Source organism: Parasteatoda tepidariorum, chromosome 1, assembly GCF_982258835.1.
Source record: "Parasteatoda tepidariorum strain Cologne lab strain chromosome 1, Ptep-v5.0, whole genome shotgun sequence".
Lineage (NCBI taxonomy): Eukaryota > Metazoa > Arthropoda > Arachnida > Araneae > Theridiidae > Parasteatoda > Parasteatoda tepidariorum.
This window is the reverse complement of record NC_141755.1, coordinates 95,932,273-95,954,678: the sequence shown is the minus strand read 5'-3', so window position 1 is coordinate 95,954,678 and position 22,406 is coordinate 95,932,273. Positions and strand designations below refer to the sequence as shown.

General features: G+C 27.4%; 1 protein-coding gene across 2 annotated transcripts; it reads left to right on the top strand.

Moving 5' to 3' along the window:
- The first annotated feature begins 1,191 nt into the window (after positions 1-1,191).
- On the top strand, positions 1,192-21,877 carry LOC107441924 (uncharacterized). 2 transcript variants are annotated; one of them, XM_043048305.3, is made up of 9 exons: positions 1,192-1,394; positions 3,573-3,617; positions 3,706-3,774; positions 8,077-8,176; positions 9,083-9,150; positions 11,928-11,997; positions 14,307-14,504; positions 17,591-17,803; positions 19,511-21,877. In XM_043048305.3, exons 2-9 carry the CDS (start codon positions 3,574-3,576, stop codon positions 21,662-21,664), a joined length of 2,916 nt encoding a protein of 971 aa, XP_042904239.1. In that variant the 5' UTR covers positions 1,192-1,394; position 3,573; the 3' UTR covers positions 21,665-21,877. The 2 variants fall into 2 exon arrangements, with proteins under 2 accessions (XP_042904239.1, XP_071035531.1); XM_071179430.2 differs by lacking the exon at positions 9,083-9,150 and having other exon boundaries at positions 1,238-1,394.
- The last annotated feature ends 529 nt before the right edge of the window (positions 21,878-22,406 follow it).

Here is a 22,406-nt window from a genome sequence, read left to right as displayed (position 1 = left end):
AATATTTTTAGTTTTTCAATAAACACAAAAACGTACTTTTTCTGAATAACATGCCATTTCTTCAGTGGATTCGTATTTCTGACACTCCCTCCCAGTATAGGGGCACTAGCAGTCTGGGAAATATAGTCCAATATTTTGGTCACAAAAGCTGTCCAACTTTGGTTCTCTAAATGTTCATTTGATTTTTCTCTTGCGTAATTCAACAGATCTCGAGAACTTTAGGAGAATTGAAAGTTTTTTTCCACATGATTATAAATGTTCGCTTATCCAAAGATATTTTCGAGCAAAAAATTACTTTTAGTAAATATTTATTTATTTCAATTATTTTATGTGATAATATTCGAAAGAATTTTGATTGAAGTATAAAATTTTTCACACCATTTTAAAGAATGTACTTTTACATGGTAAGATAAAAAATGTGAGCGAAATCCGGCGAAGTTTTGCTTTTTCAACGCTCGAATACGCCATCTAGGGAAAACACCTTGACCCTACCCCCTTCTCTTTTCTACTCTTCTCAGCTATATACGAATGTATTACGATATTTTCCTCTTTCTTAATATGTTTCGTATTTAATTGTCAAAAATATTTTTCAAACATTTTCACAACGCTTTCTTTTAGAACTATGTTCAACATAGTTTTCAGTGCCAAATATTTTCCCTACTTAAAAGTTTACAATCTATTTAAAAATCAAGAAAGAAACAAATGCACTTCCTTCTCCTATGACTCTCCACACGTCAATGGAAAAATCATGTAAAGTGTTGCCATAGGTAGAGAATTCGGCTTTACGTCATTTGTAGCCTATATCGATCTCCAATAGTTCCTGAGAAATCGATTTTTTTAAAAAAATTGTATTTTTATCAACAATTATTATCACACTTTTTGCTGACTATTATTAAATAAAATAATAAATATTTACTATAAGATATTTTTTGCTTGGACTGCTTTAGATAAATAAATTTTATAATTGTCTGCAAAATTTTTAAATTTGCTTAAAAAGTTCTCGAGATATGGTGAGAAACGTAAAAAATGAAGTAAAAAATCAGGGCCTCAAACTTTGAACAGATTTCTTGACCAAACTATTCAGATTTGGATCATATTAGCTATGGTTTTAGCCAAACTGAACGAAGATTTCCGCCGAACCGAGTGGTCCCGATTCTCCGATTAACTCTTTTAAGCGCCATCTACAGGCTATTTTGAATGAGAACTATAAACCGGCGAAAATCATCATTATCAATCCAATCATCAATTCATCAATCAACTGCTTGCTCGATGAACATCATGAAAGCGATCATCCTTCCATCACTTTTTCGATGTGGAAGTTTTTAAAATTAGGCAGCAGAGCAATATGAAAATTTGATTCCAGTTATTGTCTATAATACAAACTTTTTGAGCAAGTAAGTATTGTTTATAGTTTTTAAACTACTTAGTATTATTCAAACACATGTATTTGTTTAATGCGATAAAGAAGCTTTTATGTAGTAAAATGTACTAGGTAGAAGTATTAGCTATAGCATTGTTATTGTATTTATTTAAATAGTTTCTGTTATAGTTAGTTTAAAAAAATTTTTTTTTTTATAATTACTGTTCTTATCTTAAAGCATTGTCGTTTATTGTGCTATTTAATTGATTTTAGCTGTTGTAGTATATTCGTGTTAAAAAAATATTTCTTTTTGTAATAGCTCTTTGAACTGTGACTGTAATTGTTATTTATGTCATGTTTTGTTTATGTGGTGTTCATTTTTTCTCCAATTTCACATAATCTTGAATGAGGATGAATTTATTTTCTTGACTGAATATTTGTTGTATAGGAGATCTTTATCATTCATATTCGTCCTAGTTCTGTTGGAGAATTCACTACATCGTGCAGAAGTAAAATTAATGTAGGGAAGAAATTCAATAAAAGCTCAGTATTTTACAATCTCCAAGATGTTACATCCTGCTATTATAGTATTTTAGTTGTGTAGGGTTCAGTGTTATGTAATAATTAAAATTTTAAATTAGCTGATTTTGCAGTATCTGTATAATTTAAAACCTAAATGCTAGAAAGTTATTTATAATACGTTCTAATTATTAAAAAAAAAAATATTTAGCCAAATTACGGCTTTAAAAAGTATTGTATGATAAAATACTGATTTGTTTATTTATTATATAATATATTAAGGAAGTATGCTGTGCATTATTTCTATAGATTAAAAGTTTATTAATTTAATTGATATTAATAAATTACTATATTAACTTATCAGTCTTCTTGAAATTACTAGGTACTGTCTAGATTTACTATGACCTATGACAAGTGCCAGCTTACTTTCTGCAAAACAAATTTGTATAACAATTACATTTACTTAACAAAATTTATAGTGTCTCCTTGGGATTTTTTATAAACTTTATCTATAAACATCATGATTCAAAAGTGTGTAGAAAATGATTTCTGAAATTGAAATAGCCAAATAAACTTTTCTGCATCCAGAATGCTTATAATTCAGTATGATTCACTAGCTTTTCTAATTTTAAAAATGTAAGTAATTTATGCAAAATAACAGGTTTTTTTCTCTTTTTTTTAATGTAATTTAGTGAAACTTGGTATCTCTAATTTTTTGGATCATTTGGTAGTAGGTATATCCATTTATAGAACATTTCTATCACAGAAGAGAAGAGAAACTAGTACAGTAGGGAACCCATTATCCGGAACGATCGGGACCATTGCTATTCCGGATAACTGATTTTTCCGGTTTTCTGAATCGCTACAAAAAGCCGTTTTTCTTATTGTTAAACCCAACTAAAAAAAAACATTTGGAAATAATCTTAAAAAGAAAAAAAAAAAAACGATGAAGTAATACACTAATGATTATTTCCAAAATGATGGTAAGGTAAAAATCTTTCAAAAAAGAAAGAAAAATCCTAAAATCTTATGAGGAAAAAAATGTTTTTTTTTTAAATGGCAGGAAAATTCATCGAATTTCGCTCCGGTTTTCTGATTTCCAGATAACAGGTTCTGTAATGTACTATAACCATCTCATTTCTAGCTTGTTTTCTAAAGGAATTGATGTCCGTGTTTACAAAAACATATTAACAGTTATTTTCTCTTAAAGAATGCTTACTATTTTTTTGTGAAAGTAGAAAACTTGTGCAACCTTCTCTGTTTTGATTTATTTGAACTTTGTTTTAGCATTTTATTTTCATCAGAATAACAAAGTATATTACATGCTTCTGTGTGCTTATTTTAATTTTACTTGAGAGTTTGTTAGTAATGGCTTCAAAAAGTGTAAAGCTCAATGATATTAACTCAGAATTTCAATAATATTATGAAAATGTATTAGCTAGTTTATTTAAATAAAGAAAATCACAGTAATTAATTTATTAAATATCTTTTGCCAACTATATTTTCTTGAAATTAGTACAGAATCAATGCTTCAGAAAGTATCATAATTACAATCTTTTTATGTTTCGTATTATTGTCTTATTGATATTCATTGATTTTATGATATTCTCAAAATTTTGTTAAACAATATTGTGAAAAATTTGCCCAAGTAAAATATTTCATTTGAATTTGTTTTATATTTTATAAATTATAGGATGGCAGAAAGTCCAGAACAAGTTCCGTCAGACGATGGTAACAGGTAAATATTTGTAGCATTTGTTTTAAAATTTGATAATTAGTTTTAAAATTCTACATATTTTTTTTATATATATTTTATTGTATTTTAGTTTTCTGGAAGATGAATTAGAAGCTCTGAGATCCATCTATATAAATGAAACAAATGTGTATGAAGATGAGTAAGTGTTATACAAAATTAAATTAATATGCGCTTTTATTTTTTGTGCTAAACTATTCTAATTCATTTTTATTTATTAAGTACAGGGGTTGATAAAGATTTTTCTTTTTGGAATCACATGCTTACAATTTGCATTATTGGATTTTAAAAATGCTAGAATATGAATCAAGATTTCAAAATAGTGTTCATGTTATTATGAATTAAAGTGGGCAATTTTAAATTGCAAGAATGCAAATCAGGATTAGTAATTTTCAAATCGTATGAGCATAAATCTCGATATTTGATTTCCATAAATTGCCTGGGGAAAAAATCTCAAGTATTCAAATAGGAAGTTAGACTTTAAAAATCATATGAGTGTGTATCATCAGGGGTCTGTCCAGACATTTTGTGAAAGGTCCGTTTTTCGTGAAATTGTGAAAAAATTACTCACATTCTTTCAACCAGGGTCCGCTTTTATGAATTTGTGCAAATAGGGTCCGTTATTGCAAAAAAAAAACTTTTTCAAGGAGTTTTTAAATTGGAAAGACATACAAGATTATGCTCAACACTGTAAAATTATAATTAAAAAAATTAAATTTTAAAAAATAAACAACAATGTCAGCTACTAAATTAGCGATGCAACATCCAAATATTTGGTATTTAGCCTATACTGCTGAACGCAAAATATTCATTTCGGACGAATAATGGAAGAATCGTCTGCCGAAGACAAAACTTAATTCGTTTACATCCATCTTTCTTGTTTTCTGCCCTGGAAAGGGTTTATTCGATTAACAAAATAATAATGAAGATAAGCAAATTTGTGAAGGGTCCAATTAAGAGAAAAATCATTTTGTGAAGGGTCAGTTTTTAAGTTAAAATATTTTGTGAAGGGTCAGTTTTTAAGTTAAAATATTTTGTGAAGGGTCCGTTTTTAAGTTAAAATATTTTGTGAAGGGTCCGTTTTTATGAAAAGATATTTTGTGAAGGGTCCGTTAACGGACCCAAATTTCTTCTAAACAGACCCCTGATCATGATATTTAGTTTCTTATAAAGAGTGGTTACATAATGTATGTTATAAAATAAAAGTATTAAGAAACGATTCACGGTGTGAGATTTTAAAATTGTGCAAGTACAAATTGCCTTCTATAATTTTGTTAACTTAAGGTATAATTTTTACGAACTTATTTAATTTTATATGTTTGCATATTTCTTTTAATAGGTTTTTTTATTTTTATTTAGAAAATAAAGAACTTAAAGTTAGATTCAAAAAGTGATTTTTATTTATTGGAATAATGGTTATGTTAATTGTTACTTATTGGTTTTAGTATACTGAAAGAAAACACAAATAATTAAGATCAAAAGGAAAAAACTTCTTTGAAAAAAACGCGCTAAAAAGCAGCAGAAATTTCAGAAAAAAGTATCAATACAAAACAAATGAAATAAAACAAAAATACGACTAATTAATTTAGTGCAATTGTTGTAATTTGTGTTATGTTGGTCAGACAGGTCTTGAATTTCATAAGCGGATTAATTCCCACAGATCAGCTATAAAAAATTTTAATAATAGTAATTGTTCCACGGATTATGAAATTTTACATTTTCAATTTCATGATTTTAATAATGTTACTCTTTTTATTTTGGATTTTATGGAAAATTTAGATAAAAGACTTGATTTAGAAAATATTTACATTGGTAGTCTTAAGACTCTTTTTCCTTATGGATTAAATAGTAAATTTAATGGGGAAGGTACTGTTAATACTGAAGATTTTTGTATTTATAATAAATTAAAAGTTTTTGATTTTCCTGGTGTTTGTGATTCAAAATTTAGAAGTAAAAGGGGAGGTGGAAAAGGTAAGGGTAAATTTATTGAGTTTGATGAGTTTTCGAATTTTTGTAACTTACCTGTTAATTTGAATAATATTTTCACTATTAGGAAATATATTTTTGGTTTTAAAAATAAAATTTTAAAAAATTTCCTTATTAAATTTGGTTCTAAAATTAAATTTGATACTGAACTTGTTAAATTTATAGTTTTGGATTTAATTAAATCAAAAATTGGTGTTAATAAAACTGATTTGCTTTTTAATAATGTTTCTAAAGTCGAAAGGGTTTTTTGTACGATTAATTTTCATGATAAGAATTTTGAAAATGCTAAGTTACCACAGATTATTCATGGTCTTTCTGATTTCTTTCCTTTAGAACAAATTAGAGTTACTGCTGCTTTTAAATATTCTTCTACACTTAGGAAAAAGGTGTGTAATTATAATTTTTTAAGTCGAAATCTTAATTGTATTTCTAAATCTGATTGTTATTGTAATGAGGAGGGTTTTTCAAAATTTATTGATAATGATTATGGACATGTTATTACCGGAAATTTGGAAATTGTGGGTGATCAGGATCTAATTAGCATTTTAAGTAAGGGTTCAAAATTTAGAACCAGAGTTAAGATGAAAAAAGAAGATTTTATTTTATCCATTAAAAAAGATCTAGATTTTTTTATTGCAAAAATTTCCAGAAAATATCATTGGCCTGTTGAGGGTTTTTCTGAGTGGAAGGCTAAAATTATTGAAAGGGTTAGATTTAATTTATTTAATACCAGTTTTAGTTCTTTTCCTAAAGGTACTTTTATTGATTATGATTTATCTAGAAAAATTAAAAATCTTAAGGATAAATTCATTGTTACTATTGTAGATAAAGCTTCAAATAATTTTTGTATTATGTGTAAATATTTTTTTAAAAAATTGATTATTAGAGAATATAATGCAAATAATACCTATTTAAAGTTAAAAGAAGATAAAAAAGTTATTGAAAAAAGAATTATTGCATTTAGTAAAAAATTAAAATTTAAATTAAATAGGATTACATTTCCATATTTATTTCCAATAGTTAAATTTCATAAAAATCCAATTAAATTTAGGTTTATAGCATGTGGTACTAATAGTTATAATTCTGATATTAGTAAAAGGTTTTTTTGTTTTTTAAAAATTATTTTGCTTAAAATTAAAAAAGAAAAAAATATTATTATTGAAAGTAATGTTGAAGTTTTGGATTTTATTAAAAGTAATGATATTTCCAGCATTAACACTTTTGATTTTGAAAATTTGTATACCAGCATACCACATGAAAAAATTATTGAGATTTGTGAAGGTATTTATGACAAGTATTTATTTGATGAAAAAATTGATAGGTTTAACTGGTTAGATTTATGCAAGTTTAATCTTTTTGAGAATGTTCTTTTTAATGGTTTAGATTTTTATAAACAAATTATTGGAATTCCACAAGGTAATTCCTTTTCTGGGGCTTTTGCCAACATTTTTTTGCACTTTTTTGAGGCTAAATTTCTTGAACATAAAGTACTTAATGCTTTCCGATATATTGATGATTTGATTTTGTTTAATTGTGACGACTTTAATTTTATTTATACAATTTATCCTGGTGATTTGGTCCTGAAAAAAACTAATGAAAATTGCTTTAATATTGAATATTTAGATTTTAAAATTGATATTGTTAACAATTTTATTAAAATTGGTGTGTTTGATAAAAGAAAAGCCTTTAATTTTAATGTTATTTTTTTCTGCAACTTTAAAACTAATTTGTGTAGTAAAATATTCAAAAATCTTGTTTTTTCGCAATTAGTTAGGATCAAGAAAATTTGTAATAATGTTGAAAGTTTTCGAGAAGCTGTGGATAATTTTTTAAATAATTTGAGTAAAAATGATTTTCCTTTTAATTTTTGTAATGTTAATTTTTTAATTAAAAAAATGATTGATGGTTTTTAGGTTTTTTTTATATTTTTTCTTTTAACAGGGCGCAATTCTAGTCTTAACTGAGCAGCCCCAGTTAAGCATTCTATTAATTTATCTACGTATCTCCTTCTCCTGACCTTTTCATATCATTTTTAAACTTTTACTGCGCATTATTATAGTGGGCGTTGTTTTTCAGTTTTTAGTGTTTTCTTTTCCTCCGCTTTTGAAGTTGATTCTTGACCTGTGACTGTGAGTTTTTAATTTTCTGATGATTTTTATTGATTTTCTTTTCGTAATTTGTTTATTCTTTTGAATGTATCTTGTTTTTCCTGGACCTCTATACAAAACCATCGGGGTACTGAGGGAGATATTCTAAGCTTTTGCTTCTCCCTCAAATAGAAATGGTTTTGTTTTTAATGGCTACCGGGGCCGGTACCCCCTGAAGACGTCGGCTTCGGTGGTCGTATTTTTGTTTTATTTCATTTGTTTTGTATTATTGGTTTTAGGTCATCTTTATTTTTACGTAAAATTTTTTTTTCCTTCCACTTGTTGTTTGATCATATTATTTTTCTTTCTAGTGAAGCCACTGTTGTTTCAATTGATTTACATCCTGCCACTGCTGATAACCTTCAAGAACAGTATGTGAAGTTAACATTAAAGTTAACTGTTCAAGATGGGGTAGGTGTTGTATTTCACAATATTATCTTTCAATTGTGTATGTGTCAAAATTATAAGTTCCCAATTATAATCAATTTTTAAAATAATGATTCAGATAAAGCAATTACGAATTTCTGAAAATAAACATAATAGTTTTTGAAATGTATTCTAATTTTATACACTTATTTCTTGTTAAACACTTACTTGTTAAACACTTATAGTGTTTAACTATTAAAGTACAATGTTTTATAGAAATAAACATTTGTGTGTAACATGTTTATATACATTACAAAACATAAACATTCTTTCTTTAATTCTAATTTAACAAATTTGTATTTTTCAATGATTGAAAATTAATATTCTCCTTTTTTGTTCATCTGCTGTTATTTTAACTAAACCTACCACTATTTAATGGATCTTTTTAACACAAACCTTGATTGACACTTTGAAAGCTTGATGTATTTGAGGTTTTTTTAACACAAACCTTGAAATGAGAATTATTGATTTTTATAACATTTTGTGTTATGTGGATAATTTCACATTTTAGTTTGCCAATATGCATTTTATTTACCTACCAACTATGGCAGCAATATTAATATGAAACTTAACATTCATAAAATGCTTTAAAGTAATTTTATATACAGATGCTTAAATGTGCAAAATTATGCATTTAAGTATTTAAAGAAAAAAAAAACTGAACTTTTCCAGGTTAATTAACTATTATTAACTGTTAATTAACTTATTCATGTGTCAGATAACTGCTGTTTTGTAATAGTAACATTAAGGAATTATGTTTACTTAACATATAATAAAAATGAAAATGTCTTGTCAATTATTAAATATAAAAGATTTCTAAAATGGTAATTTTATTTCTTGTTAAAAATTTAATTATCTATCCTGTTAAAAAATTAACTCTGTTTATTTTAGTATCCTGATGTCATTCCAGATATTGATATTCGCAATCCTAGAGGATTATCTGATGAAATATTATCTAGGTCAGTGCTGATATAAAAATTATATCATATCTGGTTTTAATTATTCTTTAAGTATAGTTTTTTAAACTTTTGATTCTTCTAAGTACATTGTCTGGGCTTCCAAATTGTTCTCTTTTTCCTTTCATAACTTGAAGCTCGTTTTAGTCCTCTGTTGAATGATTTGAAAATCAGTTTAAAAAAGTTTCTTGAATACGCAAATGCACTGTAACTTTGTACATAAAGGTCAGATATGCCACTTTTCTTTAGATTAGCAGGATTTCAATTCCACCCTCCTGATTTCCATCTGAAGATTCAATTAACAATTCTTTATTTGAGAATGACAAGTTGAACTGTGGAAACATTCTGCAAAGTGAACAATAGTGTTTAAAATATTTTATCTGATTTATAGTATCTGAAATAATAATAATTATAAATATATGTATATATATTTATCAGTCGCAAAATTTTATAACTGTGAATTGGGGATTATATATTCCCTATTATGTTGTGCTCGAGAGAGATTACCTGTTTCAAAGATTGAACTTTTTCTCTTTAAATTATTTTAAAATGAATTTAGAACATTAAAAAGAATTTAGTTTACATTTAATAATTTGTTTCCAAATGTTATAAAAATTATTTTTTAAAATACTTTTCAGACATATATTGGAATTACTATTATGAAATCTTATGTTAATAAATCTTTAGTCTTGTTTTCAAATTGAGAAAATATTTTCTAATTAGTGTTCTAGCTAAAAATTTTCTAGTTTAACAATTTTTAAATTTTCATGATGATTTTATTCTTATTTCTTATGTTTATAGTTGTATCCAATTAAAAATTCAATAACAAATGAAAACTAATTGAGAATATACACTAATTTACATGTGTTATTTAATTTTATTTAGGTGTTCATTATCTGCCTAATTCACAACACATCTTTATTGATTTGGTATAATCAATAATGAATCTTATAAAAAAAAATGAAGACAGCTTTTAATGGGTACTTTTTAGCTGCAAAAATTTCAAAGGTGTGATAAGTAGTATCAAAGAATTCTAAACTTAAAATTATGGATATTCTTGAGAAAGAAATTATTCTGATAATTTTTTTATTAAAAAGACAAAAGGGCGCAAAAGTTGATCTTCTTTTTTCTTGCGCACTTTTAAAACAACTTGATAATTTTTGAAATGGTCTTAATTTTGTTAAAGTCTACTATGGTATTATTGATTACTTTTAGTATATTTCATTTTAAGTTTCATGTTTTAGAGACAGGAAAATGAATGATTTTATAACTTTTAATGTTATTTATTTTGTAAGCATTGTAGATCACAAAATATCTAAAACCGATCGTGATCAAAAGTTTGAGTAATTAATAAGTTAAGGGAGGGATTTGTTAAATGAGTGTTTTTAATTCATAGAAAGGTGCTTCGTTTGATTTATTGGTGTTTGATTAAAATATGGTGTTTGCATTTTTACTATATATAACCATTAAATCTAATTACTAATTGTCGTGTCTTAAACTAAAATTTTTAGACCACTTGGTTACTTGCTTTTTACTCTTTCAAAGTATTCCATAAATTCTCTCTTTGAGGATATTTTTGAACATTTTATTAAGCATTCATTATATGCTAGCAACTTTGATATAGAATAATTGACATAGTTACTTAAAGTAAATAATATCTTTTACAATATTATGTAATCTTTATCTGCTTTAAAGCAGATAAAGATTACATAATATTGAAAAACTTGCTACTTGATAGAAGTTTGCATCACATCTTGCTTTTAATGGAATATTACGAACAGTTTGTATTTACAGGGTATCTGCGTACCTGAAAAGTCATGAATTTCGATATTGAACATAATTTGTCATGAAATGTCATGATTTGAGTTTTTTTTATTTTTAAAATCATGGAAAGTCATGGATTTAGGTCACCAAAGAATTTTATTTTTAAAATGGAATCCTCTCCCCCCCCCCAATTTCATGGTGTTCCGAATATCTGAATTTGTAACAAAATTCCCACTCACAGTCATATTTGATTAAAATATAAAATATTTTTATCATGTTCTTTAAAAATTATGGTGTTCTTTCATAAAATGAAAGAAAAAACATTTCTAGAGTGAAGTATCTTTTAAACTTCTGTGATTTCAGAATTATTATTATTATTTTATCAATTCTAGCTGAAGCAATCAGAAAAATCAGCAGTCTTTCTTTTCTTTCTGATGAACAAGAAAAGTATCTTTAGAATATAATTTTGTAGAAAAAAAAGAAAAAAAAAATTAGTTGCTCAGCTATTTTTATTACTTCAGCTCTTTCTTTACTCTGTTTTTTTAAATTCAAAATCAATAAATATGAAGATGCAGAGTATAACAGTTTTAGTTATACATATCATTTCAATTAATGTTATAATGCTTTTGAAATGTACTGTTGTGTTTTTGTCGGAGAAAATAGTAACTTCGTTGAGTCAAGAAAAGTTCTTGGAATGAGTCATATAAAGTCATGAATTTGAAAATCTAAAATGTAGCAGATACCTTGTATTCATTACATTTTGTTTTGCAATAATAATTCAAATTATAATTTAATAATTCATGTTGAAATGATGCAAAATTACAAATATTGTAAGTATTTTCAAAATTACTGTTTTATTATTCAAATTTATAGCTTAAAATGTTCATCACAGTAATTCAAACGTCATGTTTATTATATTTGATAATTTTAAATGCTATAAAGATGTCTGATTTTTGTAAAGAAGGAGAAAAATTTCACTTATGAATTAATTCTCTGTGTTTTTATTTTATTTTTAGAATTACAAATGACTTGTTGAAAATAGCGGAGGATAAGAGAGGGAACTCGATGCTGTTTGAAATTATTGAGGTATTCTCTTTTCTTTGAAAAAGCATTAAAAAAAACCTATTATTTTCTCTTGATTATAAAATTATTGTTATTAAAACATTGTTCTTGGTATTGCGACTCCAGCAAGAATTTCACAACTAAAAATTGAGTGCATTTGATGTCGATATTTGATATCTGTGAATTTAAAAGGAATTTAAAGTGTGTTACTCATAAATTAATGTAGGTTCGTACTATTTTTTTTGACCTATTTGATTTCTCATTGCGTATGAATTTTATTTTTTGATGTACTATTATAAAATAAGATTTTGGGTGCTGTGACGTTATTCTAGCTGGAGTCAAAATGTGTAGTTGAGTTTCTCATTCCTTTGGAGAGAGAAAAAAAAAAGAAATCTTTAAATATAATTAAACTTTAGGTAACCATTTTTTTTAAAAATTGTTAAATGCAATGATTTGAACTAAATAAAAGTATTCATTTTCATATTCTGCAAAATGTAAAATTGATAACCTTTCTTATCAAAAATGTATATTTTAATTTGTTTTTTACCCATTGGGAAAAAAGGGGTGTATCTCTAAGACTTTCATGTTTGCATGCTTTTCGACTTCAATACTATGTTTGGAAGAGACCTCTCAATCAAAGGCAACTGTTGATGGGGTAGAGACAAGAAAAAATGAATAAATCTAAAGATATTTTTAATCTTTATTTAATTTTCACAAATAAACTGATGATGATGATTTATTACTCTAACTCAGAAATATGATTCAATGATTGTGAAATACAAGGGCCCTATCGAAATTACCGATATGAAGTTTGTAGTATTTTGCATTTTCTGTTCATTTTTTCTGTTAAAATTATACCAACACAATTCTGTTATCGGCAGTTTTAAACAGGGTTGTTTACCCATTTACCTGCACAAATAACCCGGGTTGGTTTTTTCTTTTTAAAGAAAAACCATTTAAAAAGAACCATAAAATTTTAATATATATAAATATATATTTTAATATATTAAATTTAAATGTTTTTTTCCCTCAAAAATAATTAGAAAAGGAGTTGGTTTTCCAACATTTTTGTCTCCTTTTATTACTATAGCTATTATAATTTCACACAATTTTGATTTTCTTCTTCAAATTCTGCCATTTCCAAGCTAATAATTTCGAGTACTTTTATAAAAATTGTGGACCAAAAAATATTTAATGTATTTTTGAAATCTTCGCCATGTGAGAAAGTATTAAATTTTAAAGAATGACAAATATTTTAGCATAACTGAAGTGAAATACATTTCATTCTTTGCATCTTACCAGGATTTTTTAATCTCAATGATATCACTTTTTATGAGACAATTATGTAATTTACCTGAAATGGCAAATGTCAAAGACTTATGAAATATTTTCCTATCTAATTACTATATCAGTTGAAGAGTCTTATGGCGTTATTATAAAAAATAAACCAAATTTTTTATTAGTATTGTTTTCTAATGGATACTTTACAAATTACCTGAATTTCTACTATATGACAAAACATTGCATTTAATCCTTTTATTGCCCATGTAGGCAAGTGGTGTTTTTTTTTTGATCTATCACACTCTCTAAAGGCATGGAAATTGGGAAATTGCAGTTTATCATTATATTGCCTTCAGCCCTTTTATTCAATTCCTACTATTAGTTCCTATATATATATATATATTATATATCTCCCTATATATATATATTCCTATATATATATATATTATATATCTCCCTATATATATATATTCCTATATATATATATATATATTCCTATATATATATTCCTCCCTATATATATATATTTATATATCTTGTTCAAATTTACAATTGTTAATAAAACACTTTTTATTCATTCAGTCAAGTTCAAACTAGTAGTGGATGACACTTGATATTAATACACTTTTTTCAAATTTTAATTAATTAATTAAATTTAATTAATTAATTTTAGTTTTATATGGGAGAAAGAAATTTCTCTTATATAACACCATATATAGAAATGAAAATTGCAATTAAATTCACTTTCTATTTTGTCACTTAATATTGTGATTCTGTCATTTGTTTATGCATATTTATATTAATTATAAATATTTAATAAAAAGTAACTAAAATAAAATTATTCTTAGTTCACCTCAGTAGGAATCAACTTTAATTTTTTTAAAAATTTTTTTATGCTTGTTAATAATTATAAACAAGATACTTTTTGATTTTAGAACTATTTCTGATTTCAATTTTGGAATTTATTTGTTGTTTTATGTTTTGTTGCTTTCTTCTCAAATAGCTCCAGATGATAGTTGATCACAATAATTTTTGTGCTTCACTATTTACAGGCTGCCAAAGATTACATAACAGCTGGCAATAGACCTTGCGAAGAATGCGCAATTTGTCTTTATGGATTTCATAATGATGACATCTTTACTAAAACAGAATGTTACCACTATTTCCACTCTCATTGTCTAGCTCGTTATGCAAAGAACTCCTCTAGGAGTGAAGATGATTCAAAATCTGATGATTCATCAAAGAATGAGGTAGGCATTACTTAAGTATAATTATTAAGAATATATTATGTTATATAAAATATATAACACATAGCTGCCAACTCTACTGGATATTGCTAGTTTCTCCTGGTCTTCTGGTTAAATTAAAATTCTCCTGGTTTTTGAACATTTTAGAAAATTCCCTAAAATTGAGTAAGTTTCCCAAAAAAATCCCTATTGAAATAATTTTTTTTTTACAGATTATTGCTTGAATATTTAACTTATTACTAGTACATAATGATGTAAACCTCATTATAGAATTCAGTTCAAAACTTTTTTTGTTCTAAAATGTTCGATTTATTTTAATTTGGAGATCTCTTTTTAAATTTATAACAAAAAATCTTTTAATTGTTTTTGATAAATTAAATGCCTATTAATATTTGAATTTATGAGTAAACATAACTGGAAAATATTGCAGTTTTTCTATGTGTAAAGTATTTAGTACATTATGCAACAATTATCATGAAATTTATATTATTTCGTAAAATTTACTGAATCACACTTGCCAACTCTCCTGCTTTTGCCTCAAATCTTCGCCCTCAGGCCTTCAGGGTGTTTTCTCCTACTTTTTTCTATTTAGTGCAAGATAGAGGAAAAAAACAGCAATTTGTGCAATTTCCTTCCTAACTTGTGCTTCAGATCATGCTGGGCATTTATTTAGAAAAATTTTGCCCCATAGCAACATCACTAAAAATTATGGTGAGTGTGAACCAAAACAGCAATAACCAATGAAATGGCAAAATCAGAGATATCTTGGACACCATTAGGCAAAATGTTTTTTCACTTTCTATAGATGCCAGTTTTTTTTTTAAATAATGCTAAATCAGCAACATCTGCAGTTTTAAAACAGTAGCAGTTAAAAAAAAATTAAGAAATACATTTATAAAGTATTGTATTCATTATTGACATATTTTGTTAGTTTTGAACTTCTTCCTAAATTTGAAAAAATCAAAAGATATGTTTTAATATAATTCTATAGAACCTTATATTTTATAGTAAGAGCACGTATCTTTATTAGTCAGTGTCAGAATCTTACTGTGGTCTATTTTATGTAATGTAAATAATATATTTTGAAATAAACTTCTTGTAGGAAGTGTGAATTAGGTTTAATTTTCAATATTGCGCTATGTCGTGATACAAAAAGAGTCTCCTGCTTTTTTATTTTCTAAGGTTGGCAGGTCTGCTGAATTTTTTCCTATCTATGCTGGCAGCTATGTATAACAGGGTGCGTAGCGTTTTTAAAAAGTGCTTAAAGGTGCTTATTTTCGATTTTCGTTTTTTAAAGGTGCTTATTTTCGATTTTCGTTTTTTAAAGGTGCTTTTTTCATTGGGTGTTTTTAAAAAGTGCTAAATTTTCAGTTTTTCAAACTAGGTTGATTTTCGCTTCAAGTTATGCAAAAAGACAGAGTTCTCATTGTTCTATTCAACGTTTTCACAATTAATTCAACACCAATCTATTTCGGCGTATTGTCAGTCCGTAGCGTATGAGAACGCCCTTCGTTTTACACCATTCAAAATTTCGTGATTTTTGACAATCGTCAAAAACAATACCAAAAGTTTATTTTTTTTACATGGCTGTTAATATAAGATAAAACCGTCAATTGTCAAAAACTTTCCAGCCCTGCCTGACTAATGATATTTTTTTAAAGTGCCTAAAAATATTTTTGAGTGCTTGAAAAGTTCATGAAAAGTGCTTATTTTTTGGTAAATAATTTGGCTACCTGTATAACAACATTATATGTTTTATAAAATAAAAATAATAAATTTTAGCCGAGAGAATAATAGTTTAGATAACTTGCTAGCAAAAGTAAAAGAAGATTATCTCAATTTTGCGACCCAAAATTGAGATAATCTAGTGAGCTGTAAAAAAAGTAAAGTAACTGAAATTTCCTATTTCATGGATGTATGTGACTCAGATTATAAAAAGTAAACTATTCCTGCAACAGAGGATCGTGGAGGTTAAGGCTGCACAATTTCAAGGCCAATAGCATGATTGTGGCGATGTGATCAGCATTGTGCACACATTGTCATTACTTCCTTGAAATTATAATATGCATTAGTTATAACGGTTCTTGAGATACATTATTTATAAAGATTGTTCTAACAATCTTGGAAGTTTATCTTCTTATTCCTTTCACTTTAAAAGTTACAAGTGTTTTATGCATTTTGTGCAGTCTGTGAGATTCGTGTTTCTGAATTCGTGTTTCTGAATTTTGAGTAACGAAAGCATCTTACCATTGTTATCTAAAATGATGCTATTTTTATTTTCTCAGAATTGCTATTTTTCTTCTTAATGATCTTTTTTTTTTAAAAAAAAAAAATTATTTTATTATATAAGTAGTTAAAACAAAAACTGATGTAACTAGTTACTAAATAAGATTTTATGCTGTTTGTTCCAACTATCTTCCTTAATAAATGAGCACATGAGCTTTTTTATATATTTTTTTTAAAGAATGGTTAATTATTTATTCAGGACCTAATATCTTTTTTATTATTCAAGTATTATTTCTTGTTAGAATTTTTTATAATTCAAAACTGTTTCGAATTTTAAAAAAATGAGCTAGGATAAAAATTGATTATAAAAATTTCCTTAAGTTACATGTACACATTGTGCATTATGAATTATCTTTTATTACAAATTATATTCTTTAAGAATTTAATTACAAATGTTAGTGCCATAAGCAAAAGCACAAACATTTGTAGTTCTATTTTTGACTTTTCAATTCAAATTTCTTAATCACTAGTGGCACACAAGCAGTGCAATTAATATTACACACAGATTAAATATCCTATTGTAGTGTATTTTTGTGTTCTTTTTTAATTTATTGATTATAGAAATTTCCTTTATTTACCTGTACGCACTATGCAATATGAATTATGATGCATATAATTGATGCATGTAGTGTAATATATGTCGCATGCTAACATGCTTTGTAGCATATTTCATAATATCCTGCAAAGTTAGCTGGAATTTTTAATATCTCATTTTTGACTTTGATGTTATGTTGCATTATGTTTCATCCTAGCACTTTTATTTCTTTTAAAAATTATACTAATTTTGTATTAATTGATTACAGTTGCTGTGTCCTGTATGTCGTCTTCCAATTCATTTCGACGGAGTTGACGATTCATATCCCTCCCCTGTAAAATGTGAAGATGAGTTTTCTGTTACTGATACTATTTTGCAAACACAAAAGAAGCTACAAGAGCTTTATATAAAACAAGTAGAAAAAGGTGGGATTATAGATCTTGAAGCTGAAAAAAATAAATACCTTATTGAAATATCTCATGTAAGTTAAACTTATTTTATGTTCATGTTTTACTTTTATTAGTTTCAATTAATATCAGTAATTTGATTTGATAATGTCTGTAATTTGATTGTTTGATAGGCAGTATGCAATACTGTATTAGAAACTTTCTAAGTTTCAGTTTAAAAAAAAGAAGAACCTGAATTTATTGAAGGTTGTTTTATATAGTTGAACCTCGTTAAGACAAAAAAGTAATTTTCTCTATCACCTTATCTTAAACTATAATAATTGCCTTCTTTAATCCAAACGTAAAAACAAACTCACCTGCTTAAAAAAGTTAATATTCACATCAGAGAACGAATTTCTCATGACCTTCACAGTGACCTTCATTGAAGCAAGTTTGTTTTTCTGAACTAGACAAGCGATGTAACTGTATTTTTTCTTGGAACAAAGGGAGGTTGCTGTTAGTTCACATTAATCTGTGTTTTCTGACATCATCAGCTAAAGATGTGAGGGGGGTGGGCTTCTAAAATTAGGGTGTGTGGCTGTGTATTTGAGAAGTGATTATAAATGTAAATTTTGTTTTAAAAAATACTGATCAACTTGAATATATATATATGCATTGTATACATATGTATTGTATATTTTTGAGCCTATTCTACAATTCAGTAAATCATAATAATCAGAACTTGTATTGTATAAGAATGAGTGATATTTTGAGATTGTGGCAAATTTTCAGTGAGCGGAATTCACACTTTTGTTTATACCATGTCTCAGATCTGTAGAATAAGTTAGATTTAACATTGAAAATTCTAATTTTTGTTGAAGTTATATTTTTGATTTTCCAGAATTTATTGTGAATAATGTAACTGCTTTGGACTTTGTTGAATTTATTTAGTATATCTTCATCAGTTCTGCCTTTATTGTTAATTATACTATTAAGATAGTTAAAACTGTTTGCCTCTTCTAGTTTATTAACATTATGTGCTAATTGCATAATTTATTTAATTAAAATTTATTATATTTGTTTGTATGACTTGGTTATAAAATCTTAAATTATTATTTTCAATTCAATTTTTGAATGAATTGAAAAATTTTATGTTTGATGTTTTTAATATTATGTGATTAAATTAGTTTATTGTCTTGTTGAAGATTATTGAATTTATGGTAGCCTCTAATTAAAATATATCAGACTTTTAAAATAATTTTCATGTGTTAGCATTTTTAATTATTTTTGAAATCAATTTTAATATACAAAAATGTTAATCAATCAGTTATTTTAAACTTAAGATTGTTCAAGAATTATTTTGTACCTAAGCTGAAATTAATATTTAAATTATTGCTAAAAATGTCCTGTTAGAAATATTTTTGAACATATGAAATATTTTATAATCTGACTAATAAAAAGGTGATCAATTACGTCGATGATAACGTAATGATAGTAGAAGTAAGTATAGAGGTTTGTCTTTTATCACCTATATTACCAGTTTCTGTGGTTCCTTGCTGAATCAGCAATTGATTTCTTATTGACTACTTGCCAAGTTAGAGCTGTTTGCCATAACCTTAAGGTCAATTAGTCAGTGTGTAGCTTTGTTTACTTTTTCCATGCGTGGCTTAGTTTATTTTTACTGTCTGTTCTCACTTACCATTTAGATTATATATGCTATATAAACTTTATTAAGTTAATTATATTTTTTCTTCTGCATTGCTAGAATGATATCTAGATTTGAATAAAATGTACTTTTACAGGTTCCTAGTGTTTTGGATGCAGCTTCTGAAGAGGAAACGAGTTTAAAAATGGCTGACGAGAAAGACAAAACTCAGACAACTTCCCCATCTGAGAATGCACAGAATGACAAGCGGGATTCCCAGAAGTACTCTTCACTTAGATCTTCAAATTCAGATAGATCTAATCAGAAATTTACAAAGCATAATGAAGATAGAAGACGAAATGAGGGGTCACGACCTTACCAGGGTAATGATTACAGAAATGATAGATATCAAAGTAATAGAGGTGGCAGTGGATATCGAAGAGATCCAAGGAGTAGGAATAATTATGACAGGAGATATGATGGTTACAACAATGAAAGAAGTGATAGGTATGGTGGCATGAACAGAGATAGATACAGCAATCCTAGAAGAAATAATTGGCATGAAAACCAATTTAAAAGCAATCGATATGAGAGACACGATAAAGTTGATGACAGAAACAGCCAACCATATGAAAAACTTGATAAGTATGAAGATGAAAATAATCGACAATATGAAGAGCATGATAGAAGCAACCAGAAATATGAAAGATATGATAGGTACAATGATAGAAGCAGTCAGAAATATGAGAGACACGATAAGTATGATAGAAATATGAAAAGAAACGAAAGGCATGACAAGAATGATGATAGAAACAGCCAAAGATATGATCATCCTGAAGGTCAAGGAAAGAAGCAGCCCGATTCAGAAGAAGGTGCCTCGTGCAAGGATAATGTAGATGAGGATAAATCTTTCGATGTTGCCGAAAGAAGTGATGATGATAATGTTCAGGATGAACCAACTGCTAAGGTTGGCAACGAAAAACGAAATGATAGATATGGCAGTGATAGAAGAAATCCTAATTACAGTGGAGGTCATCGGAACAATCAATTTAATGATAGAAGAGAAAATAGATACGATAGGAGAAATGTCAGATACGATAATAACAAAAGGTTTGGTAAATTTGATGGTAGGGATGGTCAATATGAGAGAAGAAATGGCAGATTCGATAGTCGAAAATATAATGAGCACAATGGATCTAGAAGAAATGAAAATTTTGGTAGAAATGACAGGGCACATGAAGTGAATCGTAATAAATATTTAAATCCGGAAAATGAGGTGAGTGAGTCGCAATTCAGCAATGAAGTAGAGGCCAAAAATACTAGCATAGTTGAAAAAGAAAGTGAAAATTCAGGTATTGTAGGTGAGGAGAGTATCTGCGTGAGTGATTATCATACAGAACTAAATGTAAGCAATAAAATTTCATCAACAGAGGAAGTATTGGCTGAAGGTGGTGAAAAAGCATCTGTAAGTCAATCCAAATCAAGTTACTCTTCAGACCGCAGACACAATTTTCCCAATAGAAATTCTGGCCCTCGTAAGCAAAGTGATGGCAGAAACTACAGCAGACACTATCAAAGATCTAATTCGAATAGAGATAGGTATTCAAGGCAGCCTAATTATCATCCAGAGAGGAGACAAACCAAACCGCAAAACTTCAGGAGGAATTCTGACAACACGGATGAAGGTGAAAATTCTAATCCTTCGAAATACGATGAAGCAGTTGCTGAAGGTGCTGGCGAACCTGTAGAAAGCAACTTGGAAGAAAGTCAAGAATGCAATAATGAAGAGTCTGGAGACTTTCCTGATAGCCAACATTCCAAAAAGAGCTCTATGAGAACTGATTCTGGAAATGTGAACCATTACAAAAACTATCAAGACGGAAAGCAAGGATATAATAATAGATATCAAAATAATAATAAAAATTACCGCGAAACACGCCCATACAGAAATAATCCTCGCTCTAGGAATAACCAAGGTGATTATACTGACAGGACTTCTAATAGTAGTCAAAGACAGGTTCCCCAAAAATATTCTAATGATAGTAGCCATAATTCTCCACTAACTGAAAATGATTCAGACGTTAAGCCCGAAACAATATCAAAGGAAAGTGTTGTTGAATCTGTTCCAGTTGAATCCAGCAAGTCAACAGTACCAGCTAAGAGTTCTGATTTGGAAAAGTCTGTACCGACCTCTAATTTTCTTCCTCCCATGTCCTCAGTTGCACCTCCCCCAGGCTTCCAGAACCCTACGAGGAAAATAGTTTATGGTTTGGCTGCTGCGAATCCTCCCCCCGGATTCAACCGAAGCTGACAACATCCGTTTTATAAGGACTCTTACGTGTGGTACAAAAGTTGGCTGCGATGTTTCTTTGGACTTATTTATTTTTGATTTGTTACGTAAGAACCAGTTTTTGTCTGAATTTATTAGCTACCTCTGTTTATGAATTTGTTAATTTCAATATTAAACTTTGTAAAATTGTATTATAAACAGTTGAGAAAAATAAATGTTTTTGTTCCTCTCTGAGAAGCTGTTTTTATGTTCCGGTAATTCTTGTTTTTAAATTTTCAACTCCTGACCTATATTTGGGAAAACGTTAAATTTATTTTTTATGGCTTTTAAAAGTAAAGTAATTCTAGATAGGATATGTTAGGTTTGAAGATCACAGAGCTAAGCTACTTTTGGACTATTTTGATTGAGGTTAATTTGTCTTGAGTTATTTTATCAAGCTGACTAAATAAAGAAGATCTAATTGTTAATTTAAATTTAATGTTGCAATAACCACTGATTTTCAACTGTCAACCCTAGACTATATTTAGGTAGGATTAAAATTTTCTTTTAAATATTTCTAGATAGAATATTTCTAGATAGGAAATGAAAGCAGGTTCGGCGAGGTTTTTTATTTCTATTTTTGCAGGTTTTTATTTCTATTTTTTTTTGTTGCACTATTTTGGCTGAGTTTGTTAAGTTACGACTAATTTGTCTTGTCTTTTTTATTTTAAGCTATTTTGTCAGAAATGGCTAAGTGAAAAAGTAATAAGTGATGTAATATCAC

Excerpts from the sequence above, each read along its gene's own strand:
- LOC107441924 (XM_043048305.3), top strand. The coding sequence starts at position 3,574 with ATGGCAGAAAGTCCAGAACAAGTTCCGTCAGACGATGGTAACAG. Across the intron at positions 3,775-8,076 it reads ACAAATGTGTATGAAGATGA|TGAAGCCACTGTTGTTTCAA; the intron begins GTAAGTGTTATA and ends TTTTCTTTCTAG. Across the intron at positions 11,998-14,306 it reads TGCTGTTTGAAATTATTGAG|GCTGCCAAAGATTACATAAC; the intron begins GTATTCTCTTTT and ends CACTATTTACAG.